This window comes from Tenrec ecaudatus, chromosome 14 (assembly GCF_050624435.1).
Source record: "Tenrec ecaudatus isolate mTenEca1 chromosome 14, mTenEca1.hap1, whole genome shotgun sequence".
NCBI lineage: Eukaryota > Metazoa > Chordata > Mammalia > Afrosoricida > Tenrecidae > Tenrec > Tenrec ecaudatus.
The window spans coordinates 88,139,536-88,159,020 of NC_134543.1; the positions used below are offsets into that span (position 1 = coordinate 88,139,536).

The 19,485-nt window shown below is 37.2% G+C and overlaps 1 protein-coding gene and 1 pseudogene across 1 annotated transcript; one reads left to right on the forward strand and one right to left on the reverse strand.

The window, feature by feature from the left end:
* The first annotated feature begins 3,323 nt into the window (after nucleotides 1-3,323).
* LOC142426006 (olfactory receptor 4K1-like) lies at nucleotides 3,324-4,259 on the forward strand. The gene has a single exon (XM_075531494.1). It carries the CDS (start codon nucleotides 3,324-3,326, stop codon nucleotides 4,257-4,259), a length of 936 nt encoding a protein of 311 aa, XP_075387609.1.
* A 3,696-nt stretch (nucleotides 4,260-7,955) lies between these two features.
* Nucleotides 7,956-9,311, reverse strand: LOC142426688 (NEDD8-activating enzyme E1 catalytic subunit pseudogene; annotated as a pseudogene).
* Between the last annotated feature and the right edge of the window lie 10,174 nt (nucleotides 9,312-19,485).

Below are 19,485 nucleotides of genomic sequence, written 5' to 3' on the forward strand. Positions count from 1 at the left end.
CGGTAGGAGTTACAACCTGAGAAACGCACAAGTGCAGTTGTACCCTGGACTATACAGTCGCTACGAGTCAGGGTTCACTCATGGTGGTGTGTTTGGGGAGTCTTTTGTTTGCTTGTTTTGGATTTTTATGACTGTTCTCAAAGCTAGGTGGTGGTAATGCAACATTAATTCTGGTCTAGTTTACTTAAAATAAGAAATTGTGCAAAGATTATATACACTGACTTTGTACTTATTTCTTATCATATGAAAATTGAGGACTTTTATTTATTCTTAAATCATTTGATTGGGGGCTCTAACAGCTCTTATCACAATCCATCCATCCATGCATCGTGTCAAGCATGTTTGTACATATGTTGCCATTAACATTTTCAGAACATTTTCTTTCTATTCAAGCCCTTGGTACCAGCTCATTTTTCTGCGACCTCCTTCCCCCTCATGAACCCATAATAAATTATAAAAAAAATGTTTTCATGTCTTACACTGACTCCTGCCTCCCTTCACCACTTTTCTCTGGTTTGTCCACCTGGGAGGTGTTATATGTTGATCAATGTGGTTGAATCCCCCTCTCTTCACCTACCTTCCCCTAACCCTCCTGGTATCACTACTGTCATCATTGGACCCAAGGGAGTTATCTGTCCTGGATTCCCTGTGTTTCAAGCTCTTATCTGTACCTGTGTATATGCTGTGGTCTACCTGGATTTGTGAGGTAGAATTGGGGTCATGATAGTGGGAGAGAGGAAGCCTTCAAAACCACAGGAAAGTTGTGTGTTGCGTTGATACTATATTTCACCCTGACTGGCTCGTCTCTTCCTCGTGGCCCTTCTGGGAGGGGGTGTCCACTTGTCGAGTGATATTCTTTCGGTCTCCACTCCACCCTCCCCCTCATTCACATTGATATGATATTTTGTTGTCGGTCTTTGATGCCTCAAACTGGATCACATAACACCTCATGATCACACAGGCTGGTGTGCTTCTTCCATTTTGGCTTTGTTGTTTCTCAGGTTGATGGTCACTTGTTTTATCTTCAAGCATTTAAGACCCCAGATCCTATATCTTTTGATAGCCAGGTACCACATTTCTTCACCACAGTTGCCTATGTACCCGTTTTGTCTTTGGGGAAGGCAGTGTTATTAGCGCAAAGTGTTCTTGCATTGAGGAAGTCCTTGAGTAGAGGCCTAATGTCTATCTATGACCTTAAAACTTAACATATACATGTACATAGCTCTATTTCTCTCTCATTATATATATATATATACATATATACATATATATATATATATACATATACATATGTACATGCTGGTATTTAGATTTGTATAAAGGTTCTTTGCCTCCTACTTCATTCCTCTATTTCCTTTTACTTTCCAAATAAATGAGGACTTTTAAAGATATTGGAAAGCTGTCAGCTGTAGGAAATTCCAGTGTTTTCAGAATAATCATTTTCCAAAATAATCTGACCAGTCCTAGTCCACGACAAGAAGCCTTAGTGGAAGTATATTGTTGTCAAGTGGCATGGAGTCACTTCCAGTTCATACTAATGCTATGCACAAAATGAGCCAGGCCTAGTCCTGCACCCTCCCCACAATGGCTCTTTGGTTTGAGTCCAATGTTGCAGCCACTGTGTCAATCCGCCTTGTGGAAGGTATTCCTCTTTCTTTGTTGTTGTTGCTGCAATTTGGTAGTTGTGCAAACTTAGGCAATGTTACTTAGTCTCAGTTTCTCTGTGTTTCAGATCCCTCAATTATATAAAAGGGATATATAACTGGCAGCTGCTTTGTGAGGGTTTTATGAGGATCAATGTGTTAATAGATATTATATACTTATATTAACATGGTGCTATAAAATTATCCTTCCTTTTACTATTATTACACAAAGCATACATATCATATATATATGATAGAAGTCTACACAAGATGTGTGAGTAATTTAAGAGGCAAATCCTATTACAAAATAACGGAAAAACATACATTTTGGAATCATTCTTCGTGATTACAATATTGCCAACTATATAGTTTATATTAAGAAAGATGCTTTGCTCACAAATCACAAATAACTGAATATGTCTTCCGAAAAGATTAACTTATTAAATTTCCATAATACCTGATAGACCTTACACAACAGACTGGATCCTAGTAGTCTCTCATGATGTAAAATTTTATTGTTTAAAATTTGAAACTATCACTTTTAAGGACCTTTGATACATGTGTGTGAGAGAGTGAAGCTGTTCCTTGCCAAAGATTGATTGCATCCTATTCTCTTAACCCATGTAAACCCAAGATTAGACAAACCAGCATTTCCCAAGATCTTCTACATTGAGATGAGAATTCTATGGCAGTAATGTACCTAGGTTAGCTCTGAAAATTCACGTACTAGAGTAAATTAAGTTTTCTGAATTCCTCTTAAAAGTAGATATTATAAGTGAAATGCACAAACTGCAGTTCTTAAAGTGGTATAATTTAGCACCTCAAAATCAAAGTGACAATCATACAACAAAATTATGATTGCCTACTGAGACGTAAAGACCCCAGTGGTGCTGTGGGCTAGGCATTAGCTTGCTAACCACAGTCAATCCACTAGATAAAGATGAGTCTGTCTGCTCTCATAAAGTCACTGTCTTGGGAACCATATGTAGGGTCATTATGAATCAGAATAGACTCAGTGCCATTGGGAATACCATTTTTCTTTGTTTATTGAGCAGTGGGACACACATTGAGCTGCTCTGTGAAAGACTAGTTATCCAAACTCACTGGCTACTCCATAGGAGAAAGATGAGTTTGTCTGCCTCAAAAAGATGTATCATCGCAGGAACCCTGTGGAGCAGTTCTGTCCTGTCTCACAGGGACTCTGGAGATGTCTCCCATATTTTGACTCTTGTATTTATATTCTCATTATTTCCTTTGTATTTTTTCTAGTAAATCTCAAACTTCTAAAAAATTTTCATTTAAATAATGCCTACTGGACTCCCAATTTAACCACTATGGCAGAGAATAACATATCTTCTTGCTAATAATTATGGCATTAATGTATCACTCACTTATATTTGCTTATTTCTTATTTTAAATTATTTGGTTTTCAGTGGATGTATCTGATGTATTAAATTATATACGAAGCTTTTCTTTGCTCTTTCCCTTATATTTCTCTGATTTCTCATCATCTACATAGATGTTAAATACATCACTGATATATGTGAATCTATCTTATTAAGTAGAATGAACTCAATTGAAATTTTTTTCTGTTTTTGTATATAACTAGTAGTAGCATTCTGTGAATCGTTGTGATATGTTCCTGACTTTCTTTTCCAGTGGCGGCTGTGCACTGGGCACATGGCTCACATAAATGAATCAGTGGTCTCTGAATTTGTGCTGCTCGGACTCTCTGATTCTCGAGAACTTCAGCTTTTCTTATTTGCCATCTTCTCTGTAGTGTATGTGACGTCTGTACTAGGAAACCTCATGATTATTGTCATCATTTCCTCCGACTCCCATCTGAACTCGCCCATGTACTTCCTCCTCAGGAACCTTTCTTTCATTGACATCTGTCTGTCTAACTTTGCCACCCCTAAGATGCTTCTAGACTTTTTCGTGGAGCACAAGACTATCTCTTTTGAGGGTTGCATGGCCCAGATATTTTTTCTCCACATTTATGTTGGGAGTGAGATGATGCTGCTTGCGGCGATGGCCTATGACAGATTTATAGCCATATGTAAGCCCCTGCATTATAGTACCATCATGACTAGGAAGCTATGTATAACGTTTGCGTCTATTTCATGGACTGTGGGTATTCTTCATTCTGTGAGCCATTTGGCGTTTACAGTGGCTTTACCGTTTTGTGGCCCCAATGTGGTTGACAGCTTCTTTTGTGACTTTCCAATGGTGATAGAGCTGGCTTGCAAGCACACTTATGAAATGGAAATTCTCACCTTAACTAACAGTGGTCTGATCTCATTGAGCTGTTTTCTGGCTCTGATCATTTCCTACACCATCATTTTTGTCACTGTCCAGCGCAGGTCCTCCAGCGGGTCTTCTAAGGCATTGTCCACACTAACTGCCCATATCACAGTAGTAGTTCTTTTCTTTGGACCTTGCATTTATTTCTACATCTGGCCTTTTAGCAGACTTCCTGTGGATAAGTTGCTTTCTGTATTCTATATTGTTTGTACACCCCTGTTGAATCCCATCATCTACACTCTGAGGAATGAAGACGTTAAATCAGCCATGCGGAAATTTAGAAACCGTCATGTGAACGCCTGGAAACACTAGAGAATCACCATGAGGGAGGATCATCTTGAATGAAAGAAAACACCCTCCACTGGCTCACAGCATCATGCAGCCAGATCTGCTAGCAATGTGGTTTATTTAGTCATGGTATTGCTATTCTTACCCTAAATGCAAGAAAATTACATAAATTCACTTTCTGGTTTACTACTGAAATGGGATTTAACTAATTCTTTTTTTAAACATTTTTAGGGGCTCAAAAAACTCTTATCACAATCCATACATATACATACATCAGTTGTATAAAGCACATCTGTACATTCTTTGCCCTAATCATTTTCTTTTTTAAAAAAAACATTTTATTAGGGGCTCATACAACTCTTATCACAATCCATACATATACATACATCAATTGTGTAAAGCACATCTGTACATTCTTTGCCCTAATCATTTTCAAAGCATTTGCTCTCCACTTAAGCCCTTTGCATCAGGTCCTCTTTTTGTCCCCCTCCCTCCCTATTCCCCCCTCCCTAATGAGCCCTTGATAATTTATAGATTATTATTTTGTCATATCTTTCCCTATCCGGCATCTCCCTTCACTCCCTTTTCTGTAGTCCATCCCGCAGGGAGGAGGTCACATGCAGATCCTTGTAATCAGTTCCCCCTTCCCAAATCACTCACCCTTTACTCTCCCAGTATCACCCCTCATACCCCTGGTCCTGAAGGTATAATCCACCCTGGATTCCCTGTGACTCCAGATCCTATATGCACCAGTGTACAACCTCTGCTCTATCCAGACTTGCCAAATAGAATTCGGATCATAGTCGTTGTGGGGGAGGAAGCATCCAGGATCTGGGGGAAAGCTGTGTTCTGCATCGGTGCTATATCACACCCTGACTGACTCATCTCCTCCCCTAGACCCCTCTGTGAGGGGGTCTATTTGTCTTGCAAATATTTAGGAGTACTTGAAAATATGTTCTAAAGAAAGAAGACTCTGAGAGGCATACAATGCTATGCTGGTGCTCCTCACAGCAGGAGCTCTGGCTGTGCAGTGGTTAAGTGTTCAGATGTTGATCACAAAGCTGGCAGTTTGAACCCACCTATGGCTTCTTCCATGGGAGAAAGACCAGTTTCTCTTCCTGTAAAAAGGGACGGCTTGGGAAACCCCCAAGGACAGGTCTACTCTGCTCTTAGAGTTGCTTTAAGTCAGAAGTCACTGGATGGCAGTGATTTTGTTTTTTCAGAAACTCTTCAGAAGGGACCTGGCAACTTGCTCCTTAAAGATTAAAGCCTGGGAAGTGCTATGGGCGCAGCTTGATAACATGACACAAGCTTGTAATTTTCCTTAATGGAACACATGATAGTCTTACACATTGGACTCAATGTACACAAGGAAACTGAGTGTCTGACAGCTCCATTCAAGTTACTCATAGCTCTATTCCACACGTTGACCCAGTGGGAAAATGATTGTAGTATACAGCATGGATTTTACTTCATTGTTAGGTTTACATATTTGTTAGGTTGTCTTTTTTCTAGTTTTGAATCCATTGATTGCTTATTTTTCCCCACTTCTTCTTAAGATTATGTTCCTATAATATTTTGTTTTTAATGTTATTTGGTATGTAGTTATATATCTATATAAATGTATGGTTATATTTGCTGATATACAAATATATATATTTGTGTGCCATCTACAACATATGTAAGTATATCTGCTAACCAAGCCTATTTACCTCATATTATTCATAAAACTATTGCAAATGTATTTGATATTTTAGCAAATATGTAAGGTATTGAATGTTTAAATGGTAATCTAAAATTAATTTCACATGGATTAGATACTTACAAATGCACAAAGTCGCTAAAATTACTAGTGACTTAGAACCAAATTTGGAAGCAATTCTGCCATATTCCATAAAAGCACAAAGGGCAATATTATTTATGAATATGCTAATATAAAATATTCATGAAATATTATTTCATTTGTAATCCAACATGTTTGCTCTATACTTTTCACCAGAGATTTGTATTATGAAAATGAACTTGTAACAGGATGACTATATGTATTCCTGCAGTGAAAAATAATTAATTAAAAGAAAATAGAAAGTCTTCATTCAGTTGTTCTCCATCTGGATGCAGTATTTTAATTGTAGTATAAGACATAAAATGTAATGGTTAGGTGTAGAGCCTTGAGGAGTGATTCTTAATGGAAAGTCCCATGCAAACTAAATTTAAATGTAGACACTTGTTATTTAACTAAGGTTTCTTGCAACTTCAGATTGTTGTTCAATATCATTTGAACAAAGTCTAACATGGGTGATAATTCTCTAAACGTAATTACCTGTTGTATATGTTTATCCAGTGCCGAAAACACTCCAGACATGCAATAAACCTTAATTCAGTTGTGCGATTGTTGGTGGTGTTTTCCTTTCTCCTTTTTTTAAGTCTGTCCTATTGTTGAAAATACAGAAGTGTTTCTTCAGCCTTGAAAAAAAAGTCATTTGTTTGGATTCTCAGTAATCTCCTATGTAAAATGAGACTGTTAATAATTGTTTCACAGGAATTCTGTGAAATAAGACAATATAATCGACACAAAACACTTTATGAATCATAAAACACGATACTTATAGTTTCTTTGAACCACTATTTCTATCAGCATCTGGATGGTGCAAATCCTATGAATATAGACTTTTTCTACTTTTGCTTCTGAAAGTAAATTCATAATGCACACATACACATTACCTCTTCTCTTTCTCCCTTTCCATCTTATTAAAATGGACCTCTCTAAAATTAGAATTTAGCAGTGCCCATTTATTAGTACAACCTACGCCAAATGAAATTTACTCAATAATAATCTAGAATGGGTCCAATATTCACTCTTAAAGATATGCAAAGTTACACCAATGATTACAAGTTGTGGAATCAAACATGGGGGAAATTACACTTGCACAGATAATTAAAAGTAAGATAGCCTTTGTTAACAGTCAGACTGCTGGGACCACCAACTCACTATTGAAATAAGGAAGAAAACACTCTTTCTCATCCTGTAATAAAACATATTTTTAAAATAATTTGAAGTTTGATGTTTGGATGCTACTTCCACAGAGCCGTATTGTGGAAAGAGCATTTTGGTGGAGGGAGTAGTTCATCTTTTATTTCTTTATTTTTTTAACAAAACGCATTGCTAATTTGTAGCCGGTTCAGCACACAGTCTTTTCCTTGTCCTTCTGCTCTGGCCTTCACCAGGATGACACTGAGGTCACATTTCCCAACCTCCCGTTTTAGCTGTTTTTCGGTCGTATTTGGTCAGTTCAAAGCACAGGGAAGGCTGAAAGTAAGAGGAGAAAGTTCCTCGATTTGCTTTATTCCAGGGAGCTCTGGTAAGGCTTCAGATGAGGCATCAGCCTGCAAAATGCAAGGTTAGAGCTTCAAACCTCTCAGCATCTCCTCTGGAGAAAGATGAAGCTGTCTAATCCAATAAACATTTACAGTCTCAGATATCCTCCATGGAGTCAACTGTGGATCAGAATGGATGCGATGGCAGTGGGCGTGGTATGGGCTTTGTTTATGCATCGGCTACTTCATGACAGTGACTGAGCCTTCTCTTTAGTTCTGGGAATAGAGCACACCAGGTTTGCTGTTCCAGGAGGCAACTCTAGGGATTATAAAGCAATCTTTTCCATAATATTCCACCCTGAGCTTGGAAGAAGTACAGCTTCTTTTTCCTAGTTTCTTTCTTTCTTACAATGAGGTGCAAATATATTTGTTTGAGCAGTAAAAATGAAGTTTGAATAGTACAGTTGTTGGTATGGTGAAATCAGCCACTGCCAGTTCTTGCCTATCAATGAGTCCCAGTTCTTTTAATGTCTTGTAGAGATCTGGCCTTGTTTGTTCTTCAATAGAGGTTACTGACTATAAATAAATTGTTCAGGTTTTTCCCCCCTCTGATGTGGCTGTGTTGGCTGGAGATTGAATTTGCAAAGAAGAACTGTTGTATAGGAAATCCCAAAACTCCTGTATTATGCCGAACTAGGAAACTTAATATTTTGTGGAAACCGTCTACAGGGTGGGCAGTTTTCCTTGCTCACTACTTCAAACGTGTAAGTGTACAGCCATCTCCATCCTTGAATACCAGTTGTTAAGGGGAATGTCTACACTTGTTGCGATCTTAAAACCTGCAGGGGCACCCACAGTTGCAATAACTGCACTTTTGGAAGCTACTGCAGGAATTATTCATTTGACAACACCTTGAGCGAGTCTAAATGAAACGCCTCTAATATTTCATTGTGATGCTCTCTCTAGAGAAAATCTACTGAATATGATCAGGATCATTTCCATCTAAAGGATTGTCTTCTTACATACTCAATACAATGTTCTCACAGATGCAGTGGTACGCATGGGAAAAGTAACCTCAGGTGGACAAAGTTCCAACGTGCACTCAGTACAAGCCATCGTTCCTGGTAGAGTCACTCAGGCATTTCCTTTAAAACCTTCAGCCCCTCCATGTATCAAAGGGACAATGGAGGTTGACTCTAACACATCACCTTCATAATTTAGAAGAGAGCATGCCATTTATCCATCTTCTGGAAATGACAGAGTCTAGTTCACACACAATAATATGAAATGGTCTATAGAAAGTATCGTTAGAATCTTGAATTTTGTTGAAATGTGTAATTACATTCAAATTAGGAACTCTGTCATTTAGAAATTCAGCAGCCACTTCAGCCTTAGGTCTTCCACCATCTTTGGGCCTAAACAAAAGCTGCCTACTTAGATTGGAAGCATCTATAGTACCCATGGCTATGACATGGATCTGTCTAAAACCAGACAGTGGCAGCTCTTTCAGGAGCCCACATCGTAAGCCACCAATTCCAATGACAAGCACTTTACATGTCACTTACAAAACTGAAGCGAGTCATTGTTTGGTGTGAAATCAGGGTGTGTGAAGGGTCCATATCACTTGAAGAACGTCTTTACCTGGGTCCAGAGACCTTCCCAGTCTCCAGTCTTCCCACCTCCACCACCAACAGCCATTTTCTCAGCCAGCAGCACCTCTATTGTCCTTCTTTTCTTCTCTGGATCCTCGCCACCCGCCATATTGCTTTCCTTCCTACTTGGTTTCTTAACTCACCCATCACATCTGTAAATGATGCTCTTTACTACACTCCCTCTATTTTACGTAAGAGCTTATGTTTTCCAGTTTGCCTAAAATGAAATGGGAGAATAGAATTAGAAAATGGCTAATACATATTTGACTCATATTTTTTGCATATCGTGAGTAGTAATATATCAAGCTCAAGAAGATAATGGCAGCATGAACAAATAGAGGCTGTTAAGGAAGATAAACACAAAAGAAAGTATATTTTCCCCCTGTTCCACTAGTCATTTTTACCAAGAACATAGAAATCTTTTAAAGTAGGGGTTGTTATCATAAAAAAGAAAGGGGAAATTATAAGGAGGATATTAAATAGAAAAAGAAGAGGGGAAAGAAAAGAATGAAGAAGAGGGAAATTAGAGGATGGAAATGGTAACGAGCCAAGGACAGAGAAGGAAGAGAATGGGAGTTTAGTTCCTGAGTGGCTGTTTAATTTGGTCAGTTATTTGTAGTACTAGAGATACATTCTTCCACGTCCTAAGTGGAACTTCACAATTTGATCTCTTTAGATGTTAGTAATAAAAATGGCCATAAATAATTATATTAAGTATAACAAAAGGTCATAAATTCAAAAGATTGATAAATTTGACTATAAAGTTTATATAATTTTCTACAGAGGTATAAAAACTCCATTAAACATACACATACACTAAAATGAAAAAAAGTAGAAGAGAAACAGTATTATTTGTAGATAAAGCATTAATATAGATATAAAATATAAAGAACACCTACAAGAAATAAGTAAAATTTTTGCAAGCCAAAAATATTTGACAAAGTACATAAATAGGTTATTTATTATTACTTATTAATTCAATAAAAGTGGCTCTGAAGTACATAAAAACAAATGTATAAGACATCACATGTATTTACCTCTCCATTTATTTATTTATATGCATGATTTCTCTAGAAGTATTAAAAAGTCTGACAGACACTGTCTTTAAGAAAATAGGTCAGTCAACAACAAAGCTAAAGGATCATCAATGAGAAAATTGAGACATAGTACAGGGCATACACAGACTACCAAATATAATAAAGGAAACACACACAGTGGAAGACCAAATACATGACTGAGACCAATTAAGAGGGAAACATTCATGTATATCAAAGACTTTGTCAAAAGAGTATAACGAGAGCCCACAAATTGGAAAAAGAAAAAAGAAACTTTAGCAATGACCCAACAAACAAGGGGCAATCACTAAAATCTATAGCATGCTGTAGTGTCTCAATAAGAAAAAACAAATACTCCAATTAAAAGGTGGGCAAAGGAAATGACTGGAAAATTCACAAGGGATGACACTTGAATGGCTATCAAACACATGAGAAAATGCTCACCATCACTAGCCATCAGGGAGATGCCAATCAAAACAACCCTGAGATATCATCTTACACCAGCATGATAGACCAATTCAAAAACCAGCCAACAGAAACCAGAGAGCAAGAAATTCAGGAGAGAATGAGGAAAGAGTGGTACTCTTATCACTGCTTGTGGGCTTGTAAGTATGTACAACCATTGTGAAAAGTGATATAGGAATACTTAAAACAGCTGGGAATAAAAACCCCATATGACTTTGCTTGGCATATGCCCTAAATGAATAAGAGACAGGCAGAAACCGAAGTATGCTCTCCATGTCCATTGCAGCACAGTTCACAGTAGCAAGCTACTAGAAAGAGCCCAAATCCCTATCAGCAGAAGGATGGGTGAAGAAACTCTGGTACATACAAACAATGGAATACTATGCATCCCTAAAAATTAGAGATGAAATCATGAAACAGCTCATTATTTCGGTGGACCTGGAAACTATATTTTATGAGTCCACTACTATAGGATAGACACCAAGAAGAGGCAGGTTTCTGCTCTCAGGTCGTGTCGTTTTCTAACCTAGTTAATCTCTGAAGCACAATTTGAGAGCATGCCCAGTGCCTATGAACTGTATATAACTCCCTGTAATTGTACATCTTTGAAACCAAATAGAGGAGATCTAAATGGAATCAGTTTCTCAAGATGGGGAGAGGGAGAATACCATTCAGTTGCTGCCACACAACATTGTGCTAGACATTCCACATTAACAGACATTCCAATAAAAGGGATAAACAAACCTTAATGGAAATCCAAGCCAAGATGGGTCAGGGGAGTATGTACACCTTGGCAAAGGTGGTTTCACTTCTGTTGGTGGGTAAACCAGGTGAAGCAAATTCTCATTGGGAAAAATGCTGAACAATACTTGCTAGAACCAAGGGAAAACTACACTTGGCACTATATTCATAGTTGGATATTTTTAGCCCCTCCAGTCTGTGGTAAGCCAACATTGTGGAATAGACTCCTGGAACATTAGACTTTGTCTTCTTGAGCACAATATCCTTAATAGGCCATATCATAATAATTTGATGTGGAAGTCCCATTAGAAATCTGGATTTTATCCACAACTCACTAGTAGCAGATTCAAGAACTGACATACTCCCTTGGACTTAAGGCTGAAATGTCCTAGTGTGCGAAGCAACAGATGACTGCTATCTCAGGGCTATGGGCCCAATGAATGGTGGCCAGGACTACCATATATTTACTATTTTAATGCTCTTCTCTCTTTCTTATGACATGGTAGGCATAGTTCTGCCTCTGTGAATGAGTGTTATTGAAAGTTTTGCTCTTTAATAACCTGCATTATTTGTGGAAATAGTATCCAGTCACAAGTTTAATCTGTATATGTCAACAATTCATGTATTGCTATCTGAACAGGAGGCTATATGTGTACATGTTCCTTTTCTTAACAGTGTTTTAAATTCTATACCTTTGGCTAAATTGATGATACTATCAATAAAATCATCACATGCCCCAGAGGGATGAATTATATTGTTTTCAATCATTATGTGAATCAGAGACATAGATAAACTGCAGTCTATGAATGAATCTGGGGCTTGAATTTAATTCTAGCCTCAACCTAAGAACAATTAGTCCTTATGACATGGCCCTACTTGATACTTGCCCCACGAAGAGATTGCTGAAGACATAGGAAAGTGTGGTGAAGAAACCAGGCAGTGCCTATCAGAAAGAGTAATGTCTGGAGTCTTAATGGCTTATCTTAAAACAGGCAGCCATCTAAGTGAATTGTAAACTAACTCCACATGAAAGAAGCACACCAGCTATATGAGCCAAGGATTGTGAAAAATAAAGCCAAATTCCAAGGAGAAAAGGTATCAGGGCTTAAATGGTCAACGCCCAGTTTGCAGAACGCTATGAGTGACAGTGGATGCTCTAAATCCATTTGCTGGGCCCTCATATGGATTAAGGCTCTGGTAAATCTATTAGACCATAATTTCGGATGGTGAATAGGTTTGCTGTCTATGTTGGGTCAGGTTGACTAGAGCAACAAAATCAGACACTCATATACATGTAAAAGAGAGATTTATATCAAGAAGTATTTATATACCAGGAAAACATCCCAGCCCAGGCAAGATCAAGTTCACAAATCCGATATTAGTCCATAAATCTTTTTTCAGACTCACACAGCTACATGCAATGACGCATAATGAAGGAAGATTAAAGGTCAGTAGGTGCAGAGTCTTATGGATCCAATGGTGGTAGAGGCAGCTCCAGGGGTCTGGCAGGTCTCCCAGTGGCTCACCAACAGGAAAGTGAAGGTTTCCAGCATCCCTCCCAATAGGCTATGACCTGATTGACAGACTGGACTCCAACCCTACATTTATATCTTCAAGTTGACACAAAATTATGTAACTACCATACTATGAGACATTGAACATTGTAAAGTTGATTATGGCAGCTAAAATTAGGCCAAAATGTAACTTCTTATTTTATATATAAGGTAAGAAAGAAAGTGTTGGTACTAGGGTTCTCTTTTATACAAGCATAGATTATTTCACACGAAATTTCTTTAAACATATCTCTGTGATGCGTGGAGTGATGTGGACAAGTTCTCTCGGTAATGCACTTATTTCATGTTATTATCATTCCTATTAAAAAAGAATATTTTTCCATAAAAAATAATTATTTTGGTCAGAACTAACATCAAATATTTAGCAGTACTTAAGTGAGTATTTCCCCAAATCATTGAAACTTTATACCAATTTACACGATTTTCAGGAATGCAGCCCCACACGGAACTATGATTTTTATGACTCAAACGTTTTCAGGAAGTTGCTAAGGACCTCAAAGATTAGCCAAGAGAGGGAAAGCCGTTAACTTTCATGAATGAAGAAACTGTGGTTTAGGCCCCAAATTGGTGGGAGGTGAGAAAAGATTCTTGAATAGCCATTGATGTGCATTTGGGGATCTCAAATTGTTCAACATTTTCAATTTTAAGAAAAGATCTTGAAATCAGCAACCTTAACTTGATGTGTGCCAAAACACACAAAGACCAGCGAGCTAAAAGCTGCTCTTTCTTTCCATCTTTTATGTAAGATATACGCTGAGGATAATCTTATAGAATGAACATTACCCAGAGATGAGTCCTAAATTTACTAATATGATCCAGATTGCAAGGTCTGCGCAAAACAGTGACTTCCTAATGAATCTGCCAGGCCCTTTAAGTCCAAGGGAAAGCGGTGAACTAAGAAGGTATGCCAACTGTTTTCTAAGGCTTTAAAGGGGGTAATACTGATAGATTTTACTCAGAGGACACAGATACTTCACGAGGGTTTATTATGAAGAAGTTATAAGAAAACTGTAAACTGCACTGACAAGTAAAATACCACAAAATTGTACGGAGTAATTTTTTGTATTGTATCAACGCACCCACCCATTCTTTGAAAATGGAGATGTGTGTTCTGAGAATTCCCTTGGAAACCCTTACTCCATCCACTGGACAGCTCTACTCTTGCCCCTTCAGACTTCTTTTTGTCCCAAATATTCAAAGAATATTTAAAAGAAATATCATTTCCCCCAACTCAAAACAACAGTTTTGATGAGATCAATTGAAGAGTATAGAATTTGGGGACAAAGTATTAATGATGACACATTGCCTTCAGAAATGAATAGGCCTAGATGGAGAATATGCTGAGAAACAAAAACTTCATATTTGATGTTTTGTGCAGTAAAAGTTTTCAGTGATTTCATAGTGCACATATCTGTTATTGTTAGGTATTTTCAAGTCAGTTCTGACTCATAGCAACCTGATGTACAATGAACAAACATTACCAATACCATGACACCCTCACAATTGTTATATTTGAGTCCATTGTTGTAGCCACTGTCAATCCATCTTTTTGAGGGTATTTTTCTTTTTCTTTATCTCTCTGCTTTACCAACCATAAAACTGGCCTCTCCTGATAAATTGTCCAAACTAATGTCCAAACTAAGCGAGACAAAGTTTTGCCATGTCATTTCCTGGGAGCATGCTGGTTGGACTTCTTTCAAGACCAGATTTGTTTGTTTGTTTGTTTGTTTGGCAGTCCTTGGGGGAAAGTCAGGGCTCTCTACTCCCATCAGTTGATCCCCACTCTAATACATGCTGGACCTGACCTGGTTTTCAGTATTTTTGTTTTCTTTGTTCATATTAGGGCGTATTTCAGAGGAGTTATGTCACTGGAGATCACCTTCACAAAGTTGTGCTATATGTTTTTCTTTATATGGTATATGAAACCCCGGATTGACGAAACTATAGGGACAGCAAGTAGAATAAAGGTTTGTGGGGCTTGATGTGATTGAACTATGCAATGATATGATATATGTAGTAACTCCTAATTAATAATAAATTTTATAAGAATAAATAAATAATTAACTTTCAGGAGTCGTAAATAGGAAGAAACAACTTAAAGTCTTAGAAATCCCTAAGGGAAGCTCTATCCTGTCCTCCCAGGTCACCATTAATCAGCATTGACTCAATGATAGTGGGATCTTTGGTAGGCATCACACTTTCAATATTCTTCTTCAGCACCTTAACTCAGGTACACCAATGCTTCTCTGGTCTTCCTTATTCAATATCCAACTTTCACATGCATATGAGACTATGGAAAATAGCATGGCTGGGGTCAGGCACAACTTAGTTCTCAAAGTAAAATCTTCACTCTTCCACACTTTGAAGATGTCTTGGGAATAAGATTCCCTGCGTCATGCATCAATGGAACTCTGACTGCTGCTTCCACGAGCATTGATTATGGATCCATGCAAGAGGAAATCCTGACAACTTTAAGTCTTTATCCTTTTATCATGTTATTACTTACTGGTCCAGTTGTGATCATTTAGATTTTCTTACATTGAGTAGTAATCCATACTGATGGTTTCAGTCATTGATTTTTATCAGCAAGTCCTCCTCAATTTCACCAACTGTATCACAGTTTGTTAATAAGTCTCACTCCAAACCTGATGCCACATTCTTCTTCATGTAGTCCAGTTTCTCTGATGATTTGTGCAACATACCAGTTGAGTAAGTATGGTAAGTAGCTACGACCCTGACACACACCTTTCTTGATTTTAAGCCACGCAATAATCCCTTGTTCTATTCACGCAACTGCCTCTTAATCCATGTACAGGTTCTCCATGAGTCCAATCACGTGTTCTCATGGCTACCCACCATTTTTATGATCCATACAGTCAATGTCTTTCCTTAGTCAATAAAATATAAATAAATGTCTCTTTGGATTTTCTATTTTCAGCCAAGATCTATGTGGCATCAGCAAGGTTATGCCATATTCTATGTCAGTAGAGACAAAATGGAGTGATTAAAAATAAATCAGTTAATCCAAAATATGTACAATGTTCACATGGAACAAATAATACCTTAATATTTAAATGTTACATTAAGACAAGTTTTATTATCATATTAAAGACAGGTTTGGTTGTTCAATGGGCAAGCATTTGACTGGTAACCAGAAGTATGTGATTCAAGCCCACCAGCTGCTCAACATTAAAAAATGTGGCAATCTGTCCCCATAAAGGTTAGAAACATTGAGACAGATGGAAACCCATTGAGACAGTTCTACTGTGTCTTTCAGGGTTACTCAACAGCATACAACAATATCACATTAATATATAGAAATTGCAGACACCCCCATTAAAAGATTGAGCTTCATAGGTTAAACACACACACAGCTCAATTACATGCTGCCAGTTAGAAATGTACATTTATGAAGGACAGAGAAAAGTCCAAGTAAAAATTTCAATTCTCATTTAAAGATCTACAGGAATATGTGTTCTGACTGAGAGAGAAAGAAAATTAATCCAGTTTCTCTTCAGCAAGTAGTTTTTGGCCACACTCTATCTACAAAGCTATGAGTCAGAATTGACTAGAAAGCAGTAATTGTGTTGTTTATTATTATTATTATTTGGATCTGCATAGCAGAGGAATATGTGAGTCAGGAAAAAGATAAGACGATGGGAAAACTGTTACATGATAAGGCAAAACATGTAAACAAATGTAAATTAATAAAACAAGATGTATTATTAAAGGAAACAACAATGCCTTGCAATAAAAATATTGAGAATTTGGAGTCCCTCAGTATGATTATCATTCAATTAATATCTCAATGCTGGAAAAGATATAGTACATAGATGAGAGGACGGTGGATATGGGACATGAAACATCCAGATATAGAAGGTATAGTGTATACCAGGAAATGAAGCTTAATTATACCAAGTAAAGAGTCACCAGAAATGAGTTTGAAGGATTATATATAAAATGTAAAATAATAAGAAACCAATATGGACATTGAATTTCAGTCCAAGAGGCACAAGAAGATAGTTATTTTAAAATGAAATATCTTGCTCTGATTTTATTTTTCTGAAGGTCATTTTCCTTATTCTTGGAGGAATTGATAGGTAAAAAAAAATGGGCGATCATTAGAAACTTAATGAGAATAATAAGGAAGTTTCAGATAGAGGTGGTTGCAATAGAAATGGAAACAAATTGATTTGTTGGAACTCTTTGGAGGAAGGCAAAAACAGAAACTGATAATAGATTGAGTCGGGGAGACTAAAGAAAGAATAGGTTTGGCAGCAAAATAATTGAAACATCGGTGAAATGTTCACTAGAGAGGATGAAGAAGAAAATTGGTTTATCAGTTTGGGTCTCAGAAAAATCCAGGCTCCAATCTGAGGTTCAGCATGTTTTGTTGGGTTCATTATTTGTCCCAACACTGAACATTTTCTCACTGTCATTTGCTAGTCTGAGTAGAACAGCCCTTCTCTATTTTTCTACTTCTCATGATATTTCTCTTAGGACCATCAAGTCAAGATATCTCTGTATCTCAGCAGCTCTACCTATGTATGTCCAAGTAAGCTTTTTTTTTTATTAGATTGTATTGTTAACTACTGAGAAGACATAATTTAAAATTTGAATTTGTTGAATATAATAAGACCTATTTAAGAGTTTGAATGTCCTTCATACAGTCCCACAGTTTGTCTGGTGTTGGGTAATTAATGTTTAATTTGTCATATCTATTCTTACTATCATCTCTGGATTCAGTTGGCATTTACTCAAGGTTGTATTTTGACTCTCATGGATTTATTTTCAGGTTTTAACTTTCTACTGCTAAAATGACCAGAAAAAAATTAAGAACTAAAATAGTTGAGCAGTAGATTGCAAATGGCAACTTGAGGAGACAAAGTTAAGTATTACAGTGAAATGTGCAAAGACCTGGAGTTAGGAAATCAGAAGAAAAGAGCATGTTCAGCAATTCTAAAGTTGAAATAATTGAAGGAAAAAAATGCAAGCCTCAAGTTGTAATATTGAATGATTCTACAGGCAAAATATTAAGTGACTCAGGAAGCATTAAAAGTCAATGAAAGGAATGCATAGAACCACTGTTCTAAAAACAATTGGCGGACATCCAACCATTTAAAGAGTTAGTATACAACCAAGAAATCCAAATGGCACTGCGGGATTGATTCCAGGACTTGACTGAATACAAACTGAAATGTTTCAACAAATGAATACATCATAGTATGTGCTAATTTGTCTGTGTCAAGACACTGGTACATGGCTAACAAACTGGACAGACGCATATTTGTGCCCACTCCAAAGAAAGTTTACCCAATGGAATACAGCTTCACCAAACAGAAGTATTAATATCACACGAAAGCAAAATTTTGCTGAAGACAATTAAAAAATGGGTTCCACAGTACAACTACAAGGACCTATGAGACAGATTCAGAAAAGGAAGTGAAATGAGAGATACCATTGAAGTTATCAGATGGATGCTGGCTGAAAGCAGAGACTACAATAAGATTTTTACCTATGTCAAGGAATTTTACTGTATGGATAATAATTTATAGTTAAAAATTGTAAAGAATAAAAATTCTAGAACACTTCATTGTGCTTACATGGAACCTGAACATAGATTAAAAAGCAGTCATCCCAACAGAGCAAGGGGATATCATGTGGTTTACAATCAGGAAAGGTGTATAGCAGGATTGTATTATTTCAGCATACTTATTCAATCTATATATAAAAAATTCTATAATTTGAACTAAGGATATCAGGTCAGAATCTGAGTAATAATCATTAACAACCTGTGATATACAGATGAAACAACTCTGCTCGCTGAAAGTGAAGAAGTCTTGAAGGACATTGATGAAAATCAAAGACTTTAAACTCGAGTATGTATTGTACCTCGATATAAAGAAACCCAAATCCCTGTCACTGGGCCAATAAAAGACATTATGAAAATGGAGAAAACATTGATGTTGTGAAGGATTTCATTTTATTTGGATCACTAATCAATACCCATGGAAGCAGCAGTCAAGAAATCATACTGGGAAAAATTGCTGCAAAAAGCCTCTTTGAACTGTTAGAAAGCAAAGATATCACTTTAAACACTGAGGTGTGCTTGACCCAAGCCATGATACTCTCAATTGCCTACTGAAGCACATGGCAGCTGGATAATAAGTAACTCTGAAGAAGAATTAATGCATATGAGTTATAGTGATGGGTAATAATTTGAATATAAATACAGTGCCATAAAAATGAACACATCTGTCTTGGAGGAAGTACAAGTAGAAGGCTCCTTAGAACCATGGATGGTGGAGCCTCATTTCGTGTACTTGGGGCCTATTATCAAGAGGGATCAGTCCCTGGAGAAAAACAACCTGCTTGGTTACAAAAGTCAGTGAAAAGCCAGTGCAATCACGAGGTGCCAAAGGGACCAGGTATAAGGCATCATTAAAAA